We start from the raw sequence: 16321 nt of genomic DNA, 5'->3' as shown, positions 1-16321 counted from the left end.
TTCTTCTTGGAAGGAATGATTGGACCACTCCTTTGTGTTGTTTTCTAACCCGGTGGTTTAACTTGTTTTATGGGAGTTGAACTAAATGACCTCCAAGCTCAAGAATATTTGGAAAGGAAACAAAGAGTAGCAATGAGCACTCCCAGAACCCAGGTTATGGTATTTCTATAAATGAAAGCGAACCAGGGCTCCCTGGAAATGATTGATTTCAGGTCTGTGGCAAGACAAATTCAAGATGATCCTGGAACATCCTGACATACCAGATAGAAAAGAAGCTGTTAAAAGACTGCTAAGATCATGTTGAAAGGACCCAGGAGCTAACCTTCAAAGATGAGACAATTTGAACACTATTAATAATTGCTGTGAATTGAAATATATTAATAAAATAATGTATTACTGTTGGAAGGTGCATGTGAATCTAGTCATCATTTTGAAAACAGACAAGAATTAAGGCTTTTCTCCTCCTTTCCTGTATTAATATCATTCGGTAACTATATCAAGTAGTATAAGAGGGAAATTTCTCTTTGCAGAAATACTCCAAATAATACATAAGGAAGGAATGAGATAGTATAATTACTTAAAACCTTAGTGAACTTAGGGATTCAAGCACTGATCATCAGTTACTGCAAGTATCACAAATACAGCACCACAATGCGTGCCTCTTGATGGAATAATACACCACTGCATATGAAGTATTGCCAAAAAAATAGAACCCAAATTGGTGAAAATCTCAAAATCTCTGTACCCAATCACCAATTTACATGAAAAGCAGAAAAACGTTTAATTATATCGTGGATAAAATCAGCAAAACCCAGGTTTTGGGTCAGGCATGGTGGCTCATGCCTGTAATCTTAGTCCTTTGGGAGGTTAAGGTGGGAGGATTGCTTGAGGCCCAGAGTTTGAGACCAGCTTGGACAACACACAAAATACAAAAATTAGCTGGGCATAGTGGTATGTACCTGTAGTCCTAGCTGCTCAGGAGGCTAAAGAGTGAGAATCCCTTGAGCCCAGGAGGTTGAGGTTACAGTGAGTCATGATTGTACCCTCACTCCATTCTGGGTGACAGTGATCACTGACACTGGGGGAGAATAAAGTTCTTTGAGAAATAACATTTTTAAATATTAGTAGATGGAATGTTAAGCCAAAAACTTTTCTTCAAAATAATACCAAAGGAAACTTGGATGAGGTGGTGGAAAGAGGAGGATTGGCCATGGATCGTTGGGGGCTCAGTGATTGGTACACAGGAGTTTGTCATCTGCTTTTTGGTGTATTTATGAAAATACAAAAATTGTCCATAATTTAAGAAAATCCCACCCCAGCAGTCTCACTTTACTAATACATATTTTTTTGAAGTATCACTTTCTTCTTGTAAACACATTTTACTGTTTTATGATGCATATGCTATTTTTTTCTGCCATTTTTAATGTGTACCATATTTACTGTGCTTTACTTGGCCTTCATATTAATATTTAATGTGTCATAATTTAGCAGATTATTCCCTTTTTTGCTTTGTGAATAAAGCCTAGCAATTTTGGGCACATGTTTCAATGCTTTTATTGAATTTTTTCTTAGGCTAAACTAGAATTAAAGTAGCTTGGTCCCTTTCACCCTTGATATCAGCTACTCCCGATGTTTGTTTTTCCACTTGCTGTCCGACACAGTGCTACCATAGGATCTTACTTGCCATTTTTCGCTGACATTTTCTTCCCTGTCTTTTTCCCCATAAAAATATATTATTTTAAAATTAAAATGGTTCCTTTTTCCCAAATTCTGTTCTTTAGAGGCAACTTTTGTTATCAGCGTGGAGTATATTTTTTGTCTTAGCAGTAAATGTAGTTTTTACTTTCTCTTCATACTTTACTGCGTTTTCAAATTGTCTACATTGATCATTATTTGCTTTTATTAAAAACATTGTCAAATATTTCAGGCATAGAAATATAAATTGTGATAAACACCTATATATTCATTAGCAAGCTGCAAAAATAAAACATTGCAGATACAGTTAAAACTGCCTTTATAATCTTTCTTTTGCAGATATAACTTTATCCTGAATGTTGTGTTTGTGAATTTCATGTTTGTTTCTATGCTTTTGCTGCAGTTTGTATGTCTTGAAACAGTATAAACCTGTTATGCAGGTTTATGCATTTTATATAAAAATTAGTACTGTAGGCTGTGTTTTTATTTTTCTTTTTTATAGCATAGTTTATTAAATATTTTAGCCATTACCAAATTGCTAAATAGATAAGTAATTGGTATTATCAGATCATTCTTTGAAGTGATTGTTTCAGTTCATAATACCACAAACACTGCTTGAAAGTTTGCCTTGTTTTATATCCTTATTAACACCTGGTATTGTCAGACTTACTAAGTTCTATCAATCTAATGAATGTAAGGTAGTTTCTCATTTTTGTTTTAATCACATGTGCCTTTTATAATTTGGAAAAATGTGTCCCTTTTTTATTCTCTAAGCTTCCTGGGGACATAGCCATGATGCCTTTTAAGTTAGGGAAGTGCCACATGGTTGTCTAGTTATCTCAATAAATTGCCCTCTTAGTGTGTGCCATGACAAAAGATTGTATTAAAGCAAAAGTCTGATACTTTGAGATAATAGGACTTCTTTTTGCTCTTCTAAAGAAGTAAAATGATGGTTTTTGACAGTGTATAGTTTAAAAAGTCTGTAGCACCAGAACATTTGACATATTCTCTATCTTTCCTGTTCTAGGCTCCGAGCTCTGTCCAGTGGTGGGAGTATTACATCCCCTCCTCTTTCTCCAGCATTGCCGAAGTATAAATTAGCAGATTATCGTTATGGCAGAGAAGAAATGTTAGCACTTTTTCTTAAAGACAACAAGGTAAGAAAGTAGGAAAAGAGTTCAAAATTATGAATGAGACTTTGGGATATATACCATGTCGTATCAATACAGGAAAGCTGATGTATTGACCCATGCCTTTTTTCTCCACCTTACTGTTTTCCTGCTTTGAAGCCTATAGTAGGATCTTCTGAGTGTATCACACACTATTTTTTAGGCAGCTTCATGGAAACAGGAAATAGCACTTAATGCCTTCTCTAGCTAACTTCCTCTTAACCTCCCTTTCATGGCTATTTGTATCCTAGTTTAGTGGCTAAGAAATGAAGAATTTCTCCTTTCTCTTTATTGTACCTCTTATCCTACTTTCCAGTTAAAAGTAAGGAGCAAGATGAGGAGCACCTTCAACTATTTGAGTTGAATATAAAATTTTTAGTGGAGAGAAAACCTTAAAATGTAATACTACATTTGTGTCACTTAGAAATCATCAACATTGAAACAGTGTAGACTTTTGTTATGACTTTTATCTTACTCACTGAGTGACTAGTGAGAAAGAATATATATATATATATATATATATATATGTTTTCCCAATATACTTTTTTTTTTTTTGTGGTAGAATCTCGCTCAGTCAGCCAGGCTTGAGTGCAGTGGCATGATCTTGTCTCACTGCAACCTCCACCACCCAGGTTCAGGTGATTCTTGTGCCTCAGCATCCTGAGTAGCTGGGAGTACAGACATGCACCACCATGCCTGGCTATTTTTTTTTTTTTTTGTATTTTTAGTAGAGATGGGGTTTCACCGTGTTGGCTAGGCTGGTCTTCAACTTCTGGCCTCAAGTGATCTGCCTGCCTCAGCCTCCAAAAGTGCTGGATTACAGGCATGAGCCACAGTGCCTGGCCTTTAGTGTACTTTGTTTTTCATTGATCAAGAATTTCAAATTTTAATGATGGTTGCTAAGGACAGATACAGTTGCTTATAAAACTCTCTTTATCATCTTCTGCTTTGCATTAAATGTAGAGACTTTTATTCTTCTACTTTGTGCTCTGGAATAGCAGAGGTTGTGCTAAATCCAAAAGTGGCCATTATGTGAGGCTGGGGAGTGTTGACTGGGATTTTTAATGTTGACTGTCAAAGTACATAAGGGCTGTAGAAGTCAGTTATGGCTGAATAAACATTAATCTGTATTTATAATAATCAACAATAAACAGAAGAGTATTTTCCCTTGGATTTATCTTCTTGTATTTTTTCTTATTGCAGGAATAGCATTAATCTCATAATCATGTGTTTGGTCGTACAGATACCTTCAGACCTTCTGGATAAAGAATTTCTGCCTATCCTCCAGGAGGAACCCCTTCCACCATTGGCCCTTGTACCCTTTACAGAAGAAGAACAGGTTTGTAATTAGCTCTGAGCCCCAGCAAACCCTTGTTCTTTTCCTCCTAAGACATGAAAATAGGAAGTCACTATTTATTCCCTAAGGATTATCCTGCATCCTCATAGCTCTACTTTCTTCTGTTTCATGGTACGTTGATGCTTAATAGTTGACTGGATTTTGCTGTAGTATTTGCAACTGTTGAGAATTTCATAGAAACATTTGTAGATCCTTAAGGACATTGGGAACCATCCTTTAAAACTTACTCAAGTAGAGGGGAAGAGTTTTTTTCCAGGAGGGGAGAAGATCATCTTTGCAGATAAACAGATTTTCAGAAGTAATTCAGAAGTGAATTCTTACTAGTGCATTTTACCGCTAAAGGGAAAATGTGTATCTTCAGCTCAAAATGCACTCAGAATTCTTCTGTCACCAATTTCTCTGTGCGTGTGTGTGTTTGTGTGTGTTTGATGTGAGAAAGTAAAACTTCTGGGCTAGAAAGTAGCAAATTTAGTGTTGTTCCTCTTTACAGTTTACTTTGTCCCGTGCAAAGATGAAAGAGTTTCTGATTTCAGAGAACTTACGATGACTGTAGTAAAAGGGGAAAATAAGCCTTGTTGGAAGTCTTGAATGTTACCTTATGGGCATCCATATAGGAAGAAGAGAGTCCAGGGAGCCAAAAATATACCTGTTTGACTCTTAGGAAAAGGTAAAGCAAGAAGTAGAAAAAATTTCTTTTCCAAATAATCTATGAAATATTAAAATTCCGGGTATTTGAAAGAGAATTTTTCAAGAGGTTTTAAACTGTGAGATGTTTTGAACTATAAAAATATTGGGGTCAAATGCCATAGCTCACACCTGTAATCCTACTACTTTGGGAGGCCGAGACAGGTGGATTACCTGAAGTCAGGAGTTAAGACCAGCCTGGCCAGCATGATGAAACCCCAACTCTACTAAAAATACAAAAATTAGCTGAGTGTGGTGACACACGGCTGTAATCTCAGCTACTCAGGAGGCTGAGGCAGGAGAATCGCTTAAGCTGGGGAGACAGAGGTTGCAGTGAGCCAAGATTGCATTACTCCACTCTAGCCTGGGCAACAGAGTGGGACTTGGTTTAAAAAAAGAAAGTGTTGGCATATTGGTACAAAAATGCAGAAGTGTGATACACAGATTAAAATGCACCTTGGAAATGGCTGTAGTCAAAGGTCCTCTGGGCAGTTGAGCAAAAACTGAGGCTTAGAAATTAGGATAAAAAAGAATCTGGCAATTCAACTAATATTTTAACCCTTTACGTGCCAGCATCCCGTTTACCAAAGGAAGCAAATGTTAGTAATTTCTTATGTGTTTTTCCAAGTAAATATGGAAATGTATTTTCCTCCTGTTAATACAAGTTGTGTGGTTCTGTACTTCCAATATCAAGTATTTTTATTGAAAGACTTCTCTGCAGATTTGGAAACAGCTTTTTCCATCGTTTTAGTATGCATTTCCTTTCCTGTAGCAGTAAACAGTTGTTTTTCAGATGTTTATTCTTCATTTCTATTTCTGTTAATTTTTTCCTTGCCTTTGCCAATTTTTCTTTTGGGATATTAATCTTTTTCTTGTTGATTATGCTATTTATATGAGCTCTGTGTGTGTGTGTGTGTGTGTGTGTGTGTGTGTGTGTGTGTGTGTTTATTTTTTGTTTACTTATTTAGTTTTTATTTTTTGAGATAGGATCTCACTCTGTCACCCAGACTGGAGTACAGTGGTGTGATCATAGCTCACTGCATCCTTGAACTGCTGGGCTCAAGGGATTCTCCTGCCTCAGCCTCCTGTATAGCTGGGACTACAGGTGCATGCCACCACATTTGGCTAATTCTGTTTTTTTTTGTAGAGACAGGATCTTGCTGGTGTTTTCTAAGCTGGTGTTGAACTCCTGGCCTCAAGCGATTCTTCTGCCTTAACCTCTCAAAGTGCTGGGCTTATTGGCATGAGCCACCATGCCTGGTCTGGCTCCTTATATTTTAAGATCATTGACCATAGATGTACCCAGTAAGTTTTCTAAATTTTAAAATTGCATTTATGATTTTGTGTATTTTTCTTTTCAAGACTGAGTCTTGCTCAGTCACCCAGTCTGTATTGAAGTGCCACAGTTTCGGCTCACTGCAACTTCTGCCTCCTGGGTTCAAGGGATTCTTGTGTCTCAGCCTCCGGAGTTGCTGGGATTACAGGCATATACCACCACGCCTGGCTAATTTTTGTATTTTTAGTAGAGATAGGGTTTCACCATGTTGGTCAGGCTGCTATCAAGCTCCTGAGCTCAAGTGGATCCTCCCCCCTTGGCCTCCCAAAGTCCTGGGATTACAGGCGTGAGGCACCACGCCTGGCCAAATTATGATTTTAAATACAAAAGCTAACTTTATGAGGTTCATATACCAGTTTTATTCTTTTGTGATTATTCTTTTAATTTTTAGCTATTTATATATTTAAAAATTCCTTTTTGTGTCTCTTTTTTTTTTTTTTTTTTTTTTTTTTGAGACGGAGTGTTTCACTCTTGTTGCCCAGGCTGGAGTGCAATGGCGCGATCTCGGCTCACCACAACCTCCGCCTCCTGGGTTCAGGCAGTTCTCCTGCCTCAGCCTCCTGAGTAGCTGGGATTACAGGCACGCGCCACCATGCCCAGCTAATTTTTTGTATTTTTAGTAGAGACGGGGTTTCACCATGTTGACCAGGATGGTCCCGATCTCTTGACCTCGTGATCCACCCGCCTCGGCCTCCCAAAGTGCTGGGATTACAGGCTTGAGCCACCGCGCCCGGCCCCTTTTTGTGTTTCTTGAAATGATTTCATAGATTTCTTAGAGACTAAATGTATCAGAAGAGGATGATGCTACTAGTTACCAAAATGTGATAGACTTTCAATCAACAGAATGAATAATTGAATTACCCAGAAACTTCTCGTAAGATTTTAAAGAAATTAGTGTGTAGTGAGGACACAAATCATGTAGAAAATCAAAAATTATTTTGCACATGTTGCTTGGGATCTGTTGGTTAATTGCAGTTAATCAGTAGTAGTTGGTTAACAGTTTAGAGAAGAATAAAATTAGGTTTGCAGTACACCTGCACACCAAAATTAGTTCCAGAACGACTAAAGGAGTATGTTTAATTTTTTTTTGAGATGGAATTTCGCTCTTCTTGCCCAGGCTGGAGTGCAATGGCGTGATCTTGCCTCACCACAACCTCTGCCTCCTGAGTTCAAGCTATTCTCCCTCAGCCTCCGGAGTAGCTGGGATTACAGGCATGCGCCACCACGCTCGGCTAATTTTGTATTTTTAGTAGAGATGGGGTTTCTCCATGTTGGTCAGGCTGGTCTCGAACTCCCAGTCTCAGGTGTTAATAGTCATGGACCACTGTGCCTGGCCCTGATTTTGTGCTTAGGATAGAAATGTTTATCTTAAGGTCTGTATTCTGTGATCACAGGAGCTTGATGCAAGGATTGGGAAGTTTTCACTGTAGCCACAGAAGATCATCAGGTCCATTTTTGAAGGCATTTACAATGCACCATATGGGATTTCCTGATGCATATTTAATAGCCTCTGTCATTTACCAAATATGTTGGAGTAGGACAGTGCTTAAAGCTGGCAAACAATTCATAAAAAAATTTTATGTTTGTCCTTTGAATGATCAAGTACCCCTTCAGAAATTAGTATTGACTAGATCTTCCTAGAGTAGTTTTGTATACTTTTTATTTGGTATTCCTAGGGAGGTAAATACTTTAATAACTTAAAGCAGGCTTCTTGCTGCATGTCTTGTTTCCTGAAGTTACCTGAAATAGGTATCTTTTTTTTTTTTTTTTTTTTTTTTTTGAGACAGTGTTTTGCTCTTGTTTCCCAGACTGGAGTGCAATGGTCATGATCTTGGTTCACCACAGCCCCCGCCTCCCAGATTCAACCTTCTGCCTCAGCCTCCAGAGTAACTGGGATTACAGGCATGCACTACCACACCCGGCTAATTTTTGTATTTTTGTAGAGACGGGATTTTTCCATGTTGGTCACACTGGTCTCAAACTCCTGACCACAGGTGATCTGCCCACCTCGGCCTCCCAAAGTGCTGGGATTACAGGCATGAGCTACCACACCCAGCCCTGAAATAGGTATCTTTAAAGTGTATTGGCATACTTATTCTCTCTTTCCCTCCATGTATCTATGTATCAAATATAGTGAGGACAAAAATGCATTACATCTGGAATTTAGGTAGCTGTTACAAGATGGGTGTATTTTATTTACTTGACATCAAAGAAATTACTTCATTTATTCATTCTTGAATAGATAGTACATGTATATATACCTAACAAAATTCAAAGAGCACATAATGAAAAGCAAGTCTGTGACTCACCCAAACTCTGCAGCCTGTTACTCTTCCTCAGAAGTAACCACTATTTCCATTTTCTTGTATTCCCTTTCAGGGATGTTTATGGTGTCTACAAATATCTGTATATACTTCTAAACACATTTCACTCACACAAACACACGCGCGCGCACACACACACACGCGCGCGGTAGCATGCTATGCATACAGTTCTACACTTTAGTTTTAGGTTTTTTTTTTTTTTGGACAAAGTTTCACTGTTGCCCAGGCTAAAGTGCAGTGGCGCGATCTTGACTCACTGCAACCTCCACTTCTCGGGTTCAAGTAATTCTTCTGCCTCAGCCTCTCGAGTAGTTGGGACTACAGGCACCCTGCCACCACGCCCGGCTAATTTTTGTATGTTTAGTAGAGACAGGGTTTCTCCATGTTGGCCAGGCTGGCCTCAAACTCCTGACCTCAAGTGATCTGCCTGTTTGGGCCTCCCAAACTGACGGTATTACAGGTGTGTGCCACCATGCTCAGCTATTTTTTGTAATTTTAGTAGAGATGGGGTTTTGCCATGTCGGCCAGGCTGGTCTTGAACTCCTGGCCTCAAGTGATCCACCTGCCTTGACCTCCCAAAGTTCTGGGATTACAGGCATGAGCCACTGTGCCTGGCACTTTATAGTTTTTACCTAAGCATCTAAGAGATAATGGCATACTTACTTAGTTTTTATTATGTATCAGACACTGTTCTAAGCACTTAACATTTAATATGTTGAGTGCTTGCAGTGACCTGTGAGGCAGATAAAAATATTCCTGTCTGCATTATATAGATGAGGAAAATGAGTCACAGAGAAATTGAGTATAGGGGCCGGAATTCAGTCCCAGGCAGGTTGGCCTCTCCATGTTCCTGATTACAAGTATGCTCCATGCCCCTATATGTTAGGTTGACCATAGGACATTGCAGTTTTTGTTACCATATGATTCTGCCTAAGAAATAGAGGTTTCATTTTTTTTTTTTTTTTTTTTATCAGCAGTACAGAATTTTATGGGTAGGGGACCATAATTTTTAAATTAGCCTTTATTGGCTGCTACATAGATGGCCTCCATATTTTGCTTTTATAAACTACTATACTTAATGATCTTCTATTTATGTTAGTTTACATGGGTAAGAAGTAGAATTGTTGTGTCAAAGGGGATGGGCATTTAAATAATTTTTAGAAATTGCCTTCTAGAGAGATTATGCTAGTTTATACTTTCATCAGCAATGTATGAGAGTGTGTGAAAATACGTGAGTATGTCCCCACACGTACAGATGGGTGCATTGAGTTTTATATGTGATGGTTTGGTTAATAGGTGTTCAACTGCATGGGATCCTAGCATACATAATGCAGTTAGCTCTGACCTTCATTATTTCAATATTCGAATATATTAATCTGGATTTTGGGACCTCATACTGTCATTTAATTATAATAATACCCAGGCATTATTCAGTACCCCATTGCCTACTCTGTGCTAACAGGTAAGTTAATATATATGTTTCAATCAGTTTTCTTTTTTATTAAGTACATTTTATTATAGTTTGAAATAGAAATGTAATTTTTGAGTTTAGTGTCTCTTATTTTTAGTTGATAATTTTATCTTAAGTCTTTAGTTTTGAAGTTACTTGATTATATGATTATATACCTATAAACCCAAAGAAAATCTTACTTTTATTTTTATGTTTTTATTTTTAATTTTTAGAGATGGGGGTTTACCGTATCGGCCAGACTGGTATCAAACTCCTGACCTTGTGATCTGCCCACCTCAGCCTCCCAAAGTGCTGGGATTACAGGCATGAGCCATTGTACCCAGCCAGAAAATCTTATTTATGCTGATAAAGTTTATAAAACTTACTTGAACAAATTGTTTTGAATAAAATTCTGAAAAAAAAAAAAAACAAAAAAAAAAAACCAACTAGGAGACGACCTGTTTATTACAACAAATTTAATAATGAAAACAGAAGTTTTCTAACAACTAGATGTTGACTTCTTCAAAAGAATGTGGTATAGACATCATTTCAATTGATTTTGAATCAAGTCAGTGGAAACCACTTTGGACTAAAATATTGTTTCTTTGGATTGAAATATTAGTTGAATTGCAGGATTCTTTTTTACCTTATTTCTTAAGCCTAAGATTTTCCCTCTGCCAGGAGGGCCTTTGGCTACAGCCATGCCAAAAACGAAGTCACTATCTCTTTATACTTGAGCCTCTTCTAGATTGGCTATGGTGCAAATGTAAGTTAATAACTGAGTGATTGGATTTTACTTTATTAAGCTTTCCCTTCCTCTTCCCATTAAGGTGTTATTTATTTGGTTGCTCTTATTTAGATCCTTGGCCCTTTCCCATTCACTTCTGATTCCTGTCATTCTGTTAAATACTACTTGGAGTTGCTAATTCACATTGATGTGCTGAATAAGGCAAAAAAGATAATTCTCTTTTCTCATACTACCCTTGCATCAGACCTTTTGGTAACTCCGTTTCATTTCCACCTTTCACCAGTTAAAGGCTTACAGGACCCTTTCATGCCAGATCTTCTTTGTAAAATATTCTGTATTTATTCTGTTACGTATTTTCCCTTCCTACTTCTGGATACATAGAGCATTTAGTTTGTTTGCTTATTATTTCCTCACCAAATCTAGCATAGTATAAGATATTGGTTGTAAAGATATTGGTTGTCAATTTTGTTGATTTGAAATGTTAATTTGCAGTTGTCAGGTAAAATCAGGTTTTGGATCATGTCGTATGTTGTGTAATTACAGTTTTCCATTGCTAGTAGTAGTTAGATGCCATTTTATAGATGCATTGGAAATGTGGGCAGAAGCAACATGTCATTTTATCTGTTTCATCCATTTTTTTCTTTGTTTTTTTCCTTTTTCTCCCCCCCCCCCTTTTTTTTTTTTTTTTGGCAGAGAAACTTCTCCATGTCGGTAAATAGTGCCGCTGTCCTGCGATTGACAGGACGAGGAGGAGGAGGAACAGTGGTGGGGGCTCCTAGAGGTCGAAGTTCTTCAAGAGGGCGAGGTGAGCTTTCATGTGAAAAAAGTAATAATGGAGGAGGAGGATAGAGAACAAACTTTTTGAAATATATTAATGCCTGGTTTAATAAAAGCTGTTCTTTGACATTAACTGCATACTAAATGTCCTGAACTTTTATATTCTAAACGATTCTTTTAAGGTATCTTCTCTATAACTCCTGATTTAGAACAGAGGATTATAATTCTAGCTGTAGAGATTTGAATGTGAGGGAGTTTAGACAGTCCCAGTTCACTCCAGCAAATCCTTGTTCCTTATCCATGTTCCATGTTCCACATCCCCAGGGAACCAAAGCTTCCTGAAGTGTCGACTGTGAAAGCAGCCCTGAAGTACCTGCAGTCCTGTTTGACAGTTGCTGTATGAGGGGTGTGTGCCAAGAGCTTCTCCAGCCAGAGAGGGGCTTTAGTAAAAACTGCCTCATCAGTACTAGGACCTATAGGGATAGAACGAAAGATAATTCTGCCACATTCATTTATTTAATCTATAGTTTTACAGATTTATGTCTTGGAAAAATAGTTTTTATTTTGATATTACTTGTTTCTTTGATATCTGCTCCCTATTTTGGGTTCGTTGGTTTTCTCATATATGAGGACATTCTTTTTTTTTTTAAGACGGAATTTCGCTCTTGTTACCCAGGCTGGAGTGCAATGGCACGATCTCGACTCACCGCAACCTCCGCCTCCTGGGTTCAGGCAATTCTCCTGCCTCAGCCTCCTGAGTAGCTGGGATTACAGGCACGTGCCACCATGCCCAGCTAATTTTTTTATATTTTTAGTAGAGACGGGATTTCACCATTTTGACCAGGATGGTCTCTATCTCTTGACCTCATGATCCACCCGCCTCAGCCTCCCAAAGTGCTGGGATTACAGGCTTGAGCCACCGTGCCCGGTCTATGAGGACATTCTTAATATTTGTAATGTAAATATTTGCTTAAGCATTTAGCTCTTACGTTGACTAAATCATAACAGTGGTCTAAATCAGGCATCCCCAAACTTTTTACACAGGGGTCAGTTCACTGTCCCTCAGACCGTTGGAGGGCCGCCACATACTGTGCTCCTCACACTCACCACCAGTGAAAGAGGTGCCCCTTCCTGAAGTTTGGCGGGGGGCCGGATGAATGGTCTCAGGGGGCCGCATGCGGCCCGCGGGCGGGCCGTAGTTTGGGGACGCCTGGTCTAAATATACCTTGTAATTTTCTCTAAGAGATGCTTTAGAAATGCAAGAATTGGGTGTCTGCAATGAGAGAGACCATTGTCTCTGCATATCATACCACCAAGATTGGCGTGATCATGAGTATAGAGTATTCAAATTTTTTATAAATAGAGCAATTTATCTACAGTATTGATAGAAAATGCATATGCATTCCTGAGAGTAGATTTCTTTTAATAGTCCACTCAGGATGTAAGAATCCAGGTGCAAAGTGTCTGATTAAAACTCTTAACTTGTTATACTAGGTACTATCACCTAGTTCTGTGGGTTTTTTTTTGTTTGTTTTTTTAAACCTGAGGAGGTGATAGACTAATCTGTAAAACTTGAAAGAAGTATCTGTGCAACAGAATTTTGGGTGGTGGGATCTAGGCATGTGTGGGATTCAGAAGCTTACAGGCAATTCACATTCATACACCAAGTTAGGTTACACTGGTCCAGAATTTGAGATCCATGCATCTTGGTAGCATGGTGGTGGTTTCAAGTTGGAACAGACCACTCACAGCTCTGGCCTGCTACTTGGGCATTTCCTGTGGTTTTTTTTCTGCTGTGGTTTGGTGGTGAGGAGAGATTGTACTTGGGTAGCTTTGCCTCCCGTGCTTTTCATGGCAAACCAGGGAGAGATCTTGAAGAAGTGTAAATCACACCGACTTTGTGTGCTGCAAATACTGACCAATCTCTAAACAGTTTGCCCCTTAATTACTTAATTGAGAAACAAGTTAATGATTGATGAATTTCTCCTTGCTTTTTGGTTTCTTTGAAATGAAGGGTTATCACATAGGATAGAAAGCGTACATTTGGAATTTAATCAGGCTATGTAAAAAAGATGTTGTGACATATGTAAGAAATAGTGACTTTGTTAACATATTAATGTTGAAGAATGGCATGAAACTAGTCAAATGACTGAATTGACTTTGTGTGAAAAGTACTTTTAATATTATCTCAACCACCTGTGATTCTTTTTAATGTTCTCCGTAGCTTATTTTCTAAAACAAGGTTGTAATTATAATCTGTGGTTTTGTGTTTTCCACTCATTACTTAATTTTAACTTGCTGGTTAAATAATGATTATTGTGGCTTTTCTTTGTATAGTCAGAGCTAACCTTAGATGATTATCTTGGCTGTTTGCAACTTGAGAAATTTTGATGTGGAAACTGACTGATTTCCCGACTGCTAAATATCATGAACTAGTAAAATTTAAATAAACTAAATAGGTGGTGAAAACAACATGAAACTATCATGTTCCTATTTGGTTAGGTTGTTTAAAAATAAAGCAGATTGACACAACTCTCAACCATTGTCTTCATCATTATTAAAAGGAAGTATATTTTAATTCCCAAGAAGAATAGGATGAACTCTCAGACAGTAGAACAGTTCTTAATTGAGCTTTATGAAAGGTTCATCGTGTTATATTTACTTGCTTGTTCATGTATGGGAGCCGCTTTATAGAAGATTAAAATTTTTTGATGTTGGAAAACTTTAGAACCTGATCATTGTAATATGTCCCACCGTAAAGTTTTAGTATCATTAGCAGGACCCGTGTCAGTGCTAATCATAACTGAGGAAATATTTTCTATGTGTTTTGCTTGTTTTTCTGGTAAACTGGAGGTTATTTTTTATATTTTTGTATTTCTGGAATAAAACATTTTCTTCAGTGTGTAATGGCCTTCCTGAGAAAATGGCTTTCTCTAAAAGGAAAGACTTTTGCCCCCATCCTAAAATCTTCCTCGTAGAAGACAGGTGTTATATGACAGTTTGTATTACATTATTTTAGGATCTTAAATGCAATGTATACATTTCCTGAAAGGGAGAGGTACATAAACTATGAGTTGACTTTAAGTGAAGTTTATGCAAGTGGAAGGAAGGGTAATTTTAAGATTATTATTGTTCCACTGTGTTTCTCACTTCCATTTGACAAATGGAGAAGTGGATACTTACAGTAGTCAAGAGGGTATCCATTGTTTCGAAGATTACCCACAAAATAATTCGGTGTTTTATTTCGGTATTTCATACTATAGTCATATAAAAGTACAGATGTGCCGGGCGCGGTGGCTCAAGCCTGTAATCCCAGCACTTTGGGAGGCTGAGGCGGGTGGATCACGAGGTCGAGAGTTCGAGACCATCCTGGTCGCCATGGTGAAACCCCGTCTCTACTAAAAATACAAAAAATCAGCTGGGCATGGTGGCATGTGCCTGTAATCCCAGCTACTCAGGAGGCTGAGGCAGGAGAATTGCCTGAACCCAGGAGGCGAAGGTTGCGGTGAGCCAAGATTGTGCCATTGCACTCCAGCCTGGGTAACAAGAGCGAAACTCCGTCTCAAAAAAAAAAAAAAAAAAAAAGTACAGATGTATTCTGAGTTCTTGATAAATTACATGCAAGAAATAGAAATACTGCATGGATATTTGAAGTAATTATTTAGCTCAGTTATATTTAGCTTTGGGCTGCATCATCAAGATCCATCATCATTTTCCTTTGGGTCATTTTGCACTGTGAGAAAAAGTGAACTAAGTATAATGGCTAAGATTTCATCAAGTTATAAATACATCCTTAGACTGCCACCCCTCCCGTGTATTGAATACAAATGGTACATGTTTGTTAGGAAAACGGTACATAAAGTATAAAGCTAAAAGTGCGTACAGTCTTCTGCCTTCAGACCTGACAATTGGATTTATAGTCTCTGACCCTAACGGTGCAGCTGTGTTATTTATATAGGTGGAATAACTTTTATATGCATTGTTCTTCAGTATGTTCTTGTATTGAACGGAATAATGTCAGTACTTAATCCACTGTGGCATCATAGTGTTCTACTGTATTGTTTTATCAGAATTTATGTAGCTAATCCTTTATTGATTAGATATCTAGGTTTTTTTTTTTTTTTTTAATTATAGTGAACATCTTCATACATATATATTTGCATTTTGGTACAACTATTTCTATTAGGATAAATGCTAAGTAGAATTATTGAGTCAAATGTTAATAGATCAAACCAAATTGCCTTCAGTAAAGGCAAGTTTACACTTGAACCACCAGAGCCTCTAAATTTCTATATCCACACACTCTACCAGCTCTGTTCAAGTTTAGTCCTAATACATTTTTTTAATACCTTAAGATTTGAGTATAGAATAAACTGTACCTTTGGTTACTGTGGAAGACACTGTATGGCGTTCATGAGATTTGATGGTTTTAGAATTGACTCTTTTAAGTTATCCTTTCTCTGGGATTAGATAAATTATTTTAACTTTTATGTTTGGCTTTTTAACTTTAGCTCCTGTCTTCTTAAACTCTTTAAACCAAGATTTCTTCCATTTTCATGAAAGTAAAACAAAAAAAAGGTTTAATTTATAGTAGTGTTTTATTGAACTCCTTAGAATCTCACTAATCAATTTTTTGTTAAAGAGCTTAATGTAGATACTTTCTTGTTCAGGACTGGGACTCTTACATTCTGTTACATAGTTTTTTTAACTTGTTTCTTTCAGCCTCTTGTGGTCTACCTACTTCAGTGCCATTGTTGGTCTCACAAGTCATCATCATCAGG

General features: G+C 37.7%; 1 protein-coding gene across 4 annotated transcripts in view; it reads left to right on the top strand.

Annotated features, from left to right (window-relative positions):
• Window positions 1–16321, top strand: part of GIGYF2 (GRB10 interacting GYF protein 2) — a 175081-nt gene that overhangs the window by 48459 nt on the left and 110301 nt on the right. For all 4 annotated transcript variants that reach the window (XM_039469653.2, XM_003936725.4, XM_074398847.1 and 1 more), the window contains 3 exons: window positions 2723–2852; window positions 4108–4203; window positions 11457–11568. In XM_039469653.2, the coding sequence (XP_039325587.2) occupies window positions 2723–2852; window positions 4108–4203; window positions 11457–11568 (338 nt within the window). The remainder of the gene's footprint in view (window positions 1–2722; window positions 2853–4107; window positions 4204–11456; window positions 11569–16321) is intronic.

The sequence above is a fragment of the Saimiri boliviensis genome, chromosome 5 (assembly GCF_048565385.1).
Source record: "Saimiri boliviensis isolate mSaiBol1 chromosome 5, mSaiBol1.pri, whole genome shotgun sequence".
In the NCBI taxonomy this organism is placed as follows: domain Eukaryota; kingdom Metazoa; phylum Chordata; class Mammalia; order Primates; family Cebidae; genus Saimiri; species Saimiri boliviensis.
This window is presented reverse-complemented; position numbering and strand designations above follow the sequence as displayed.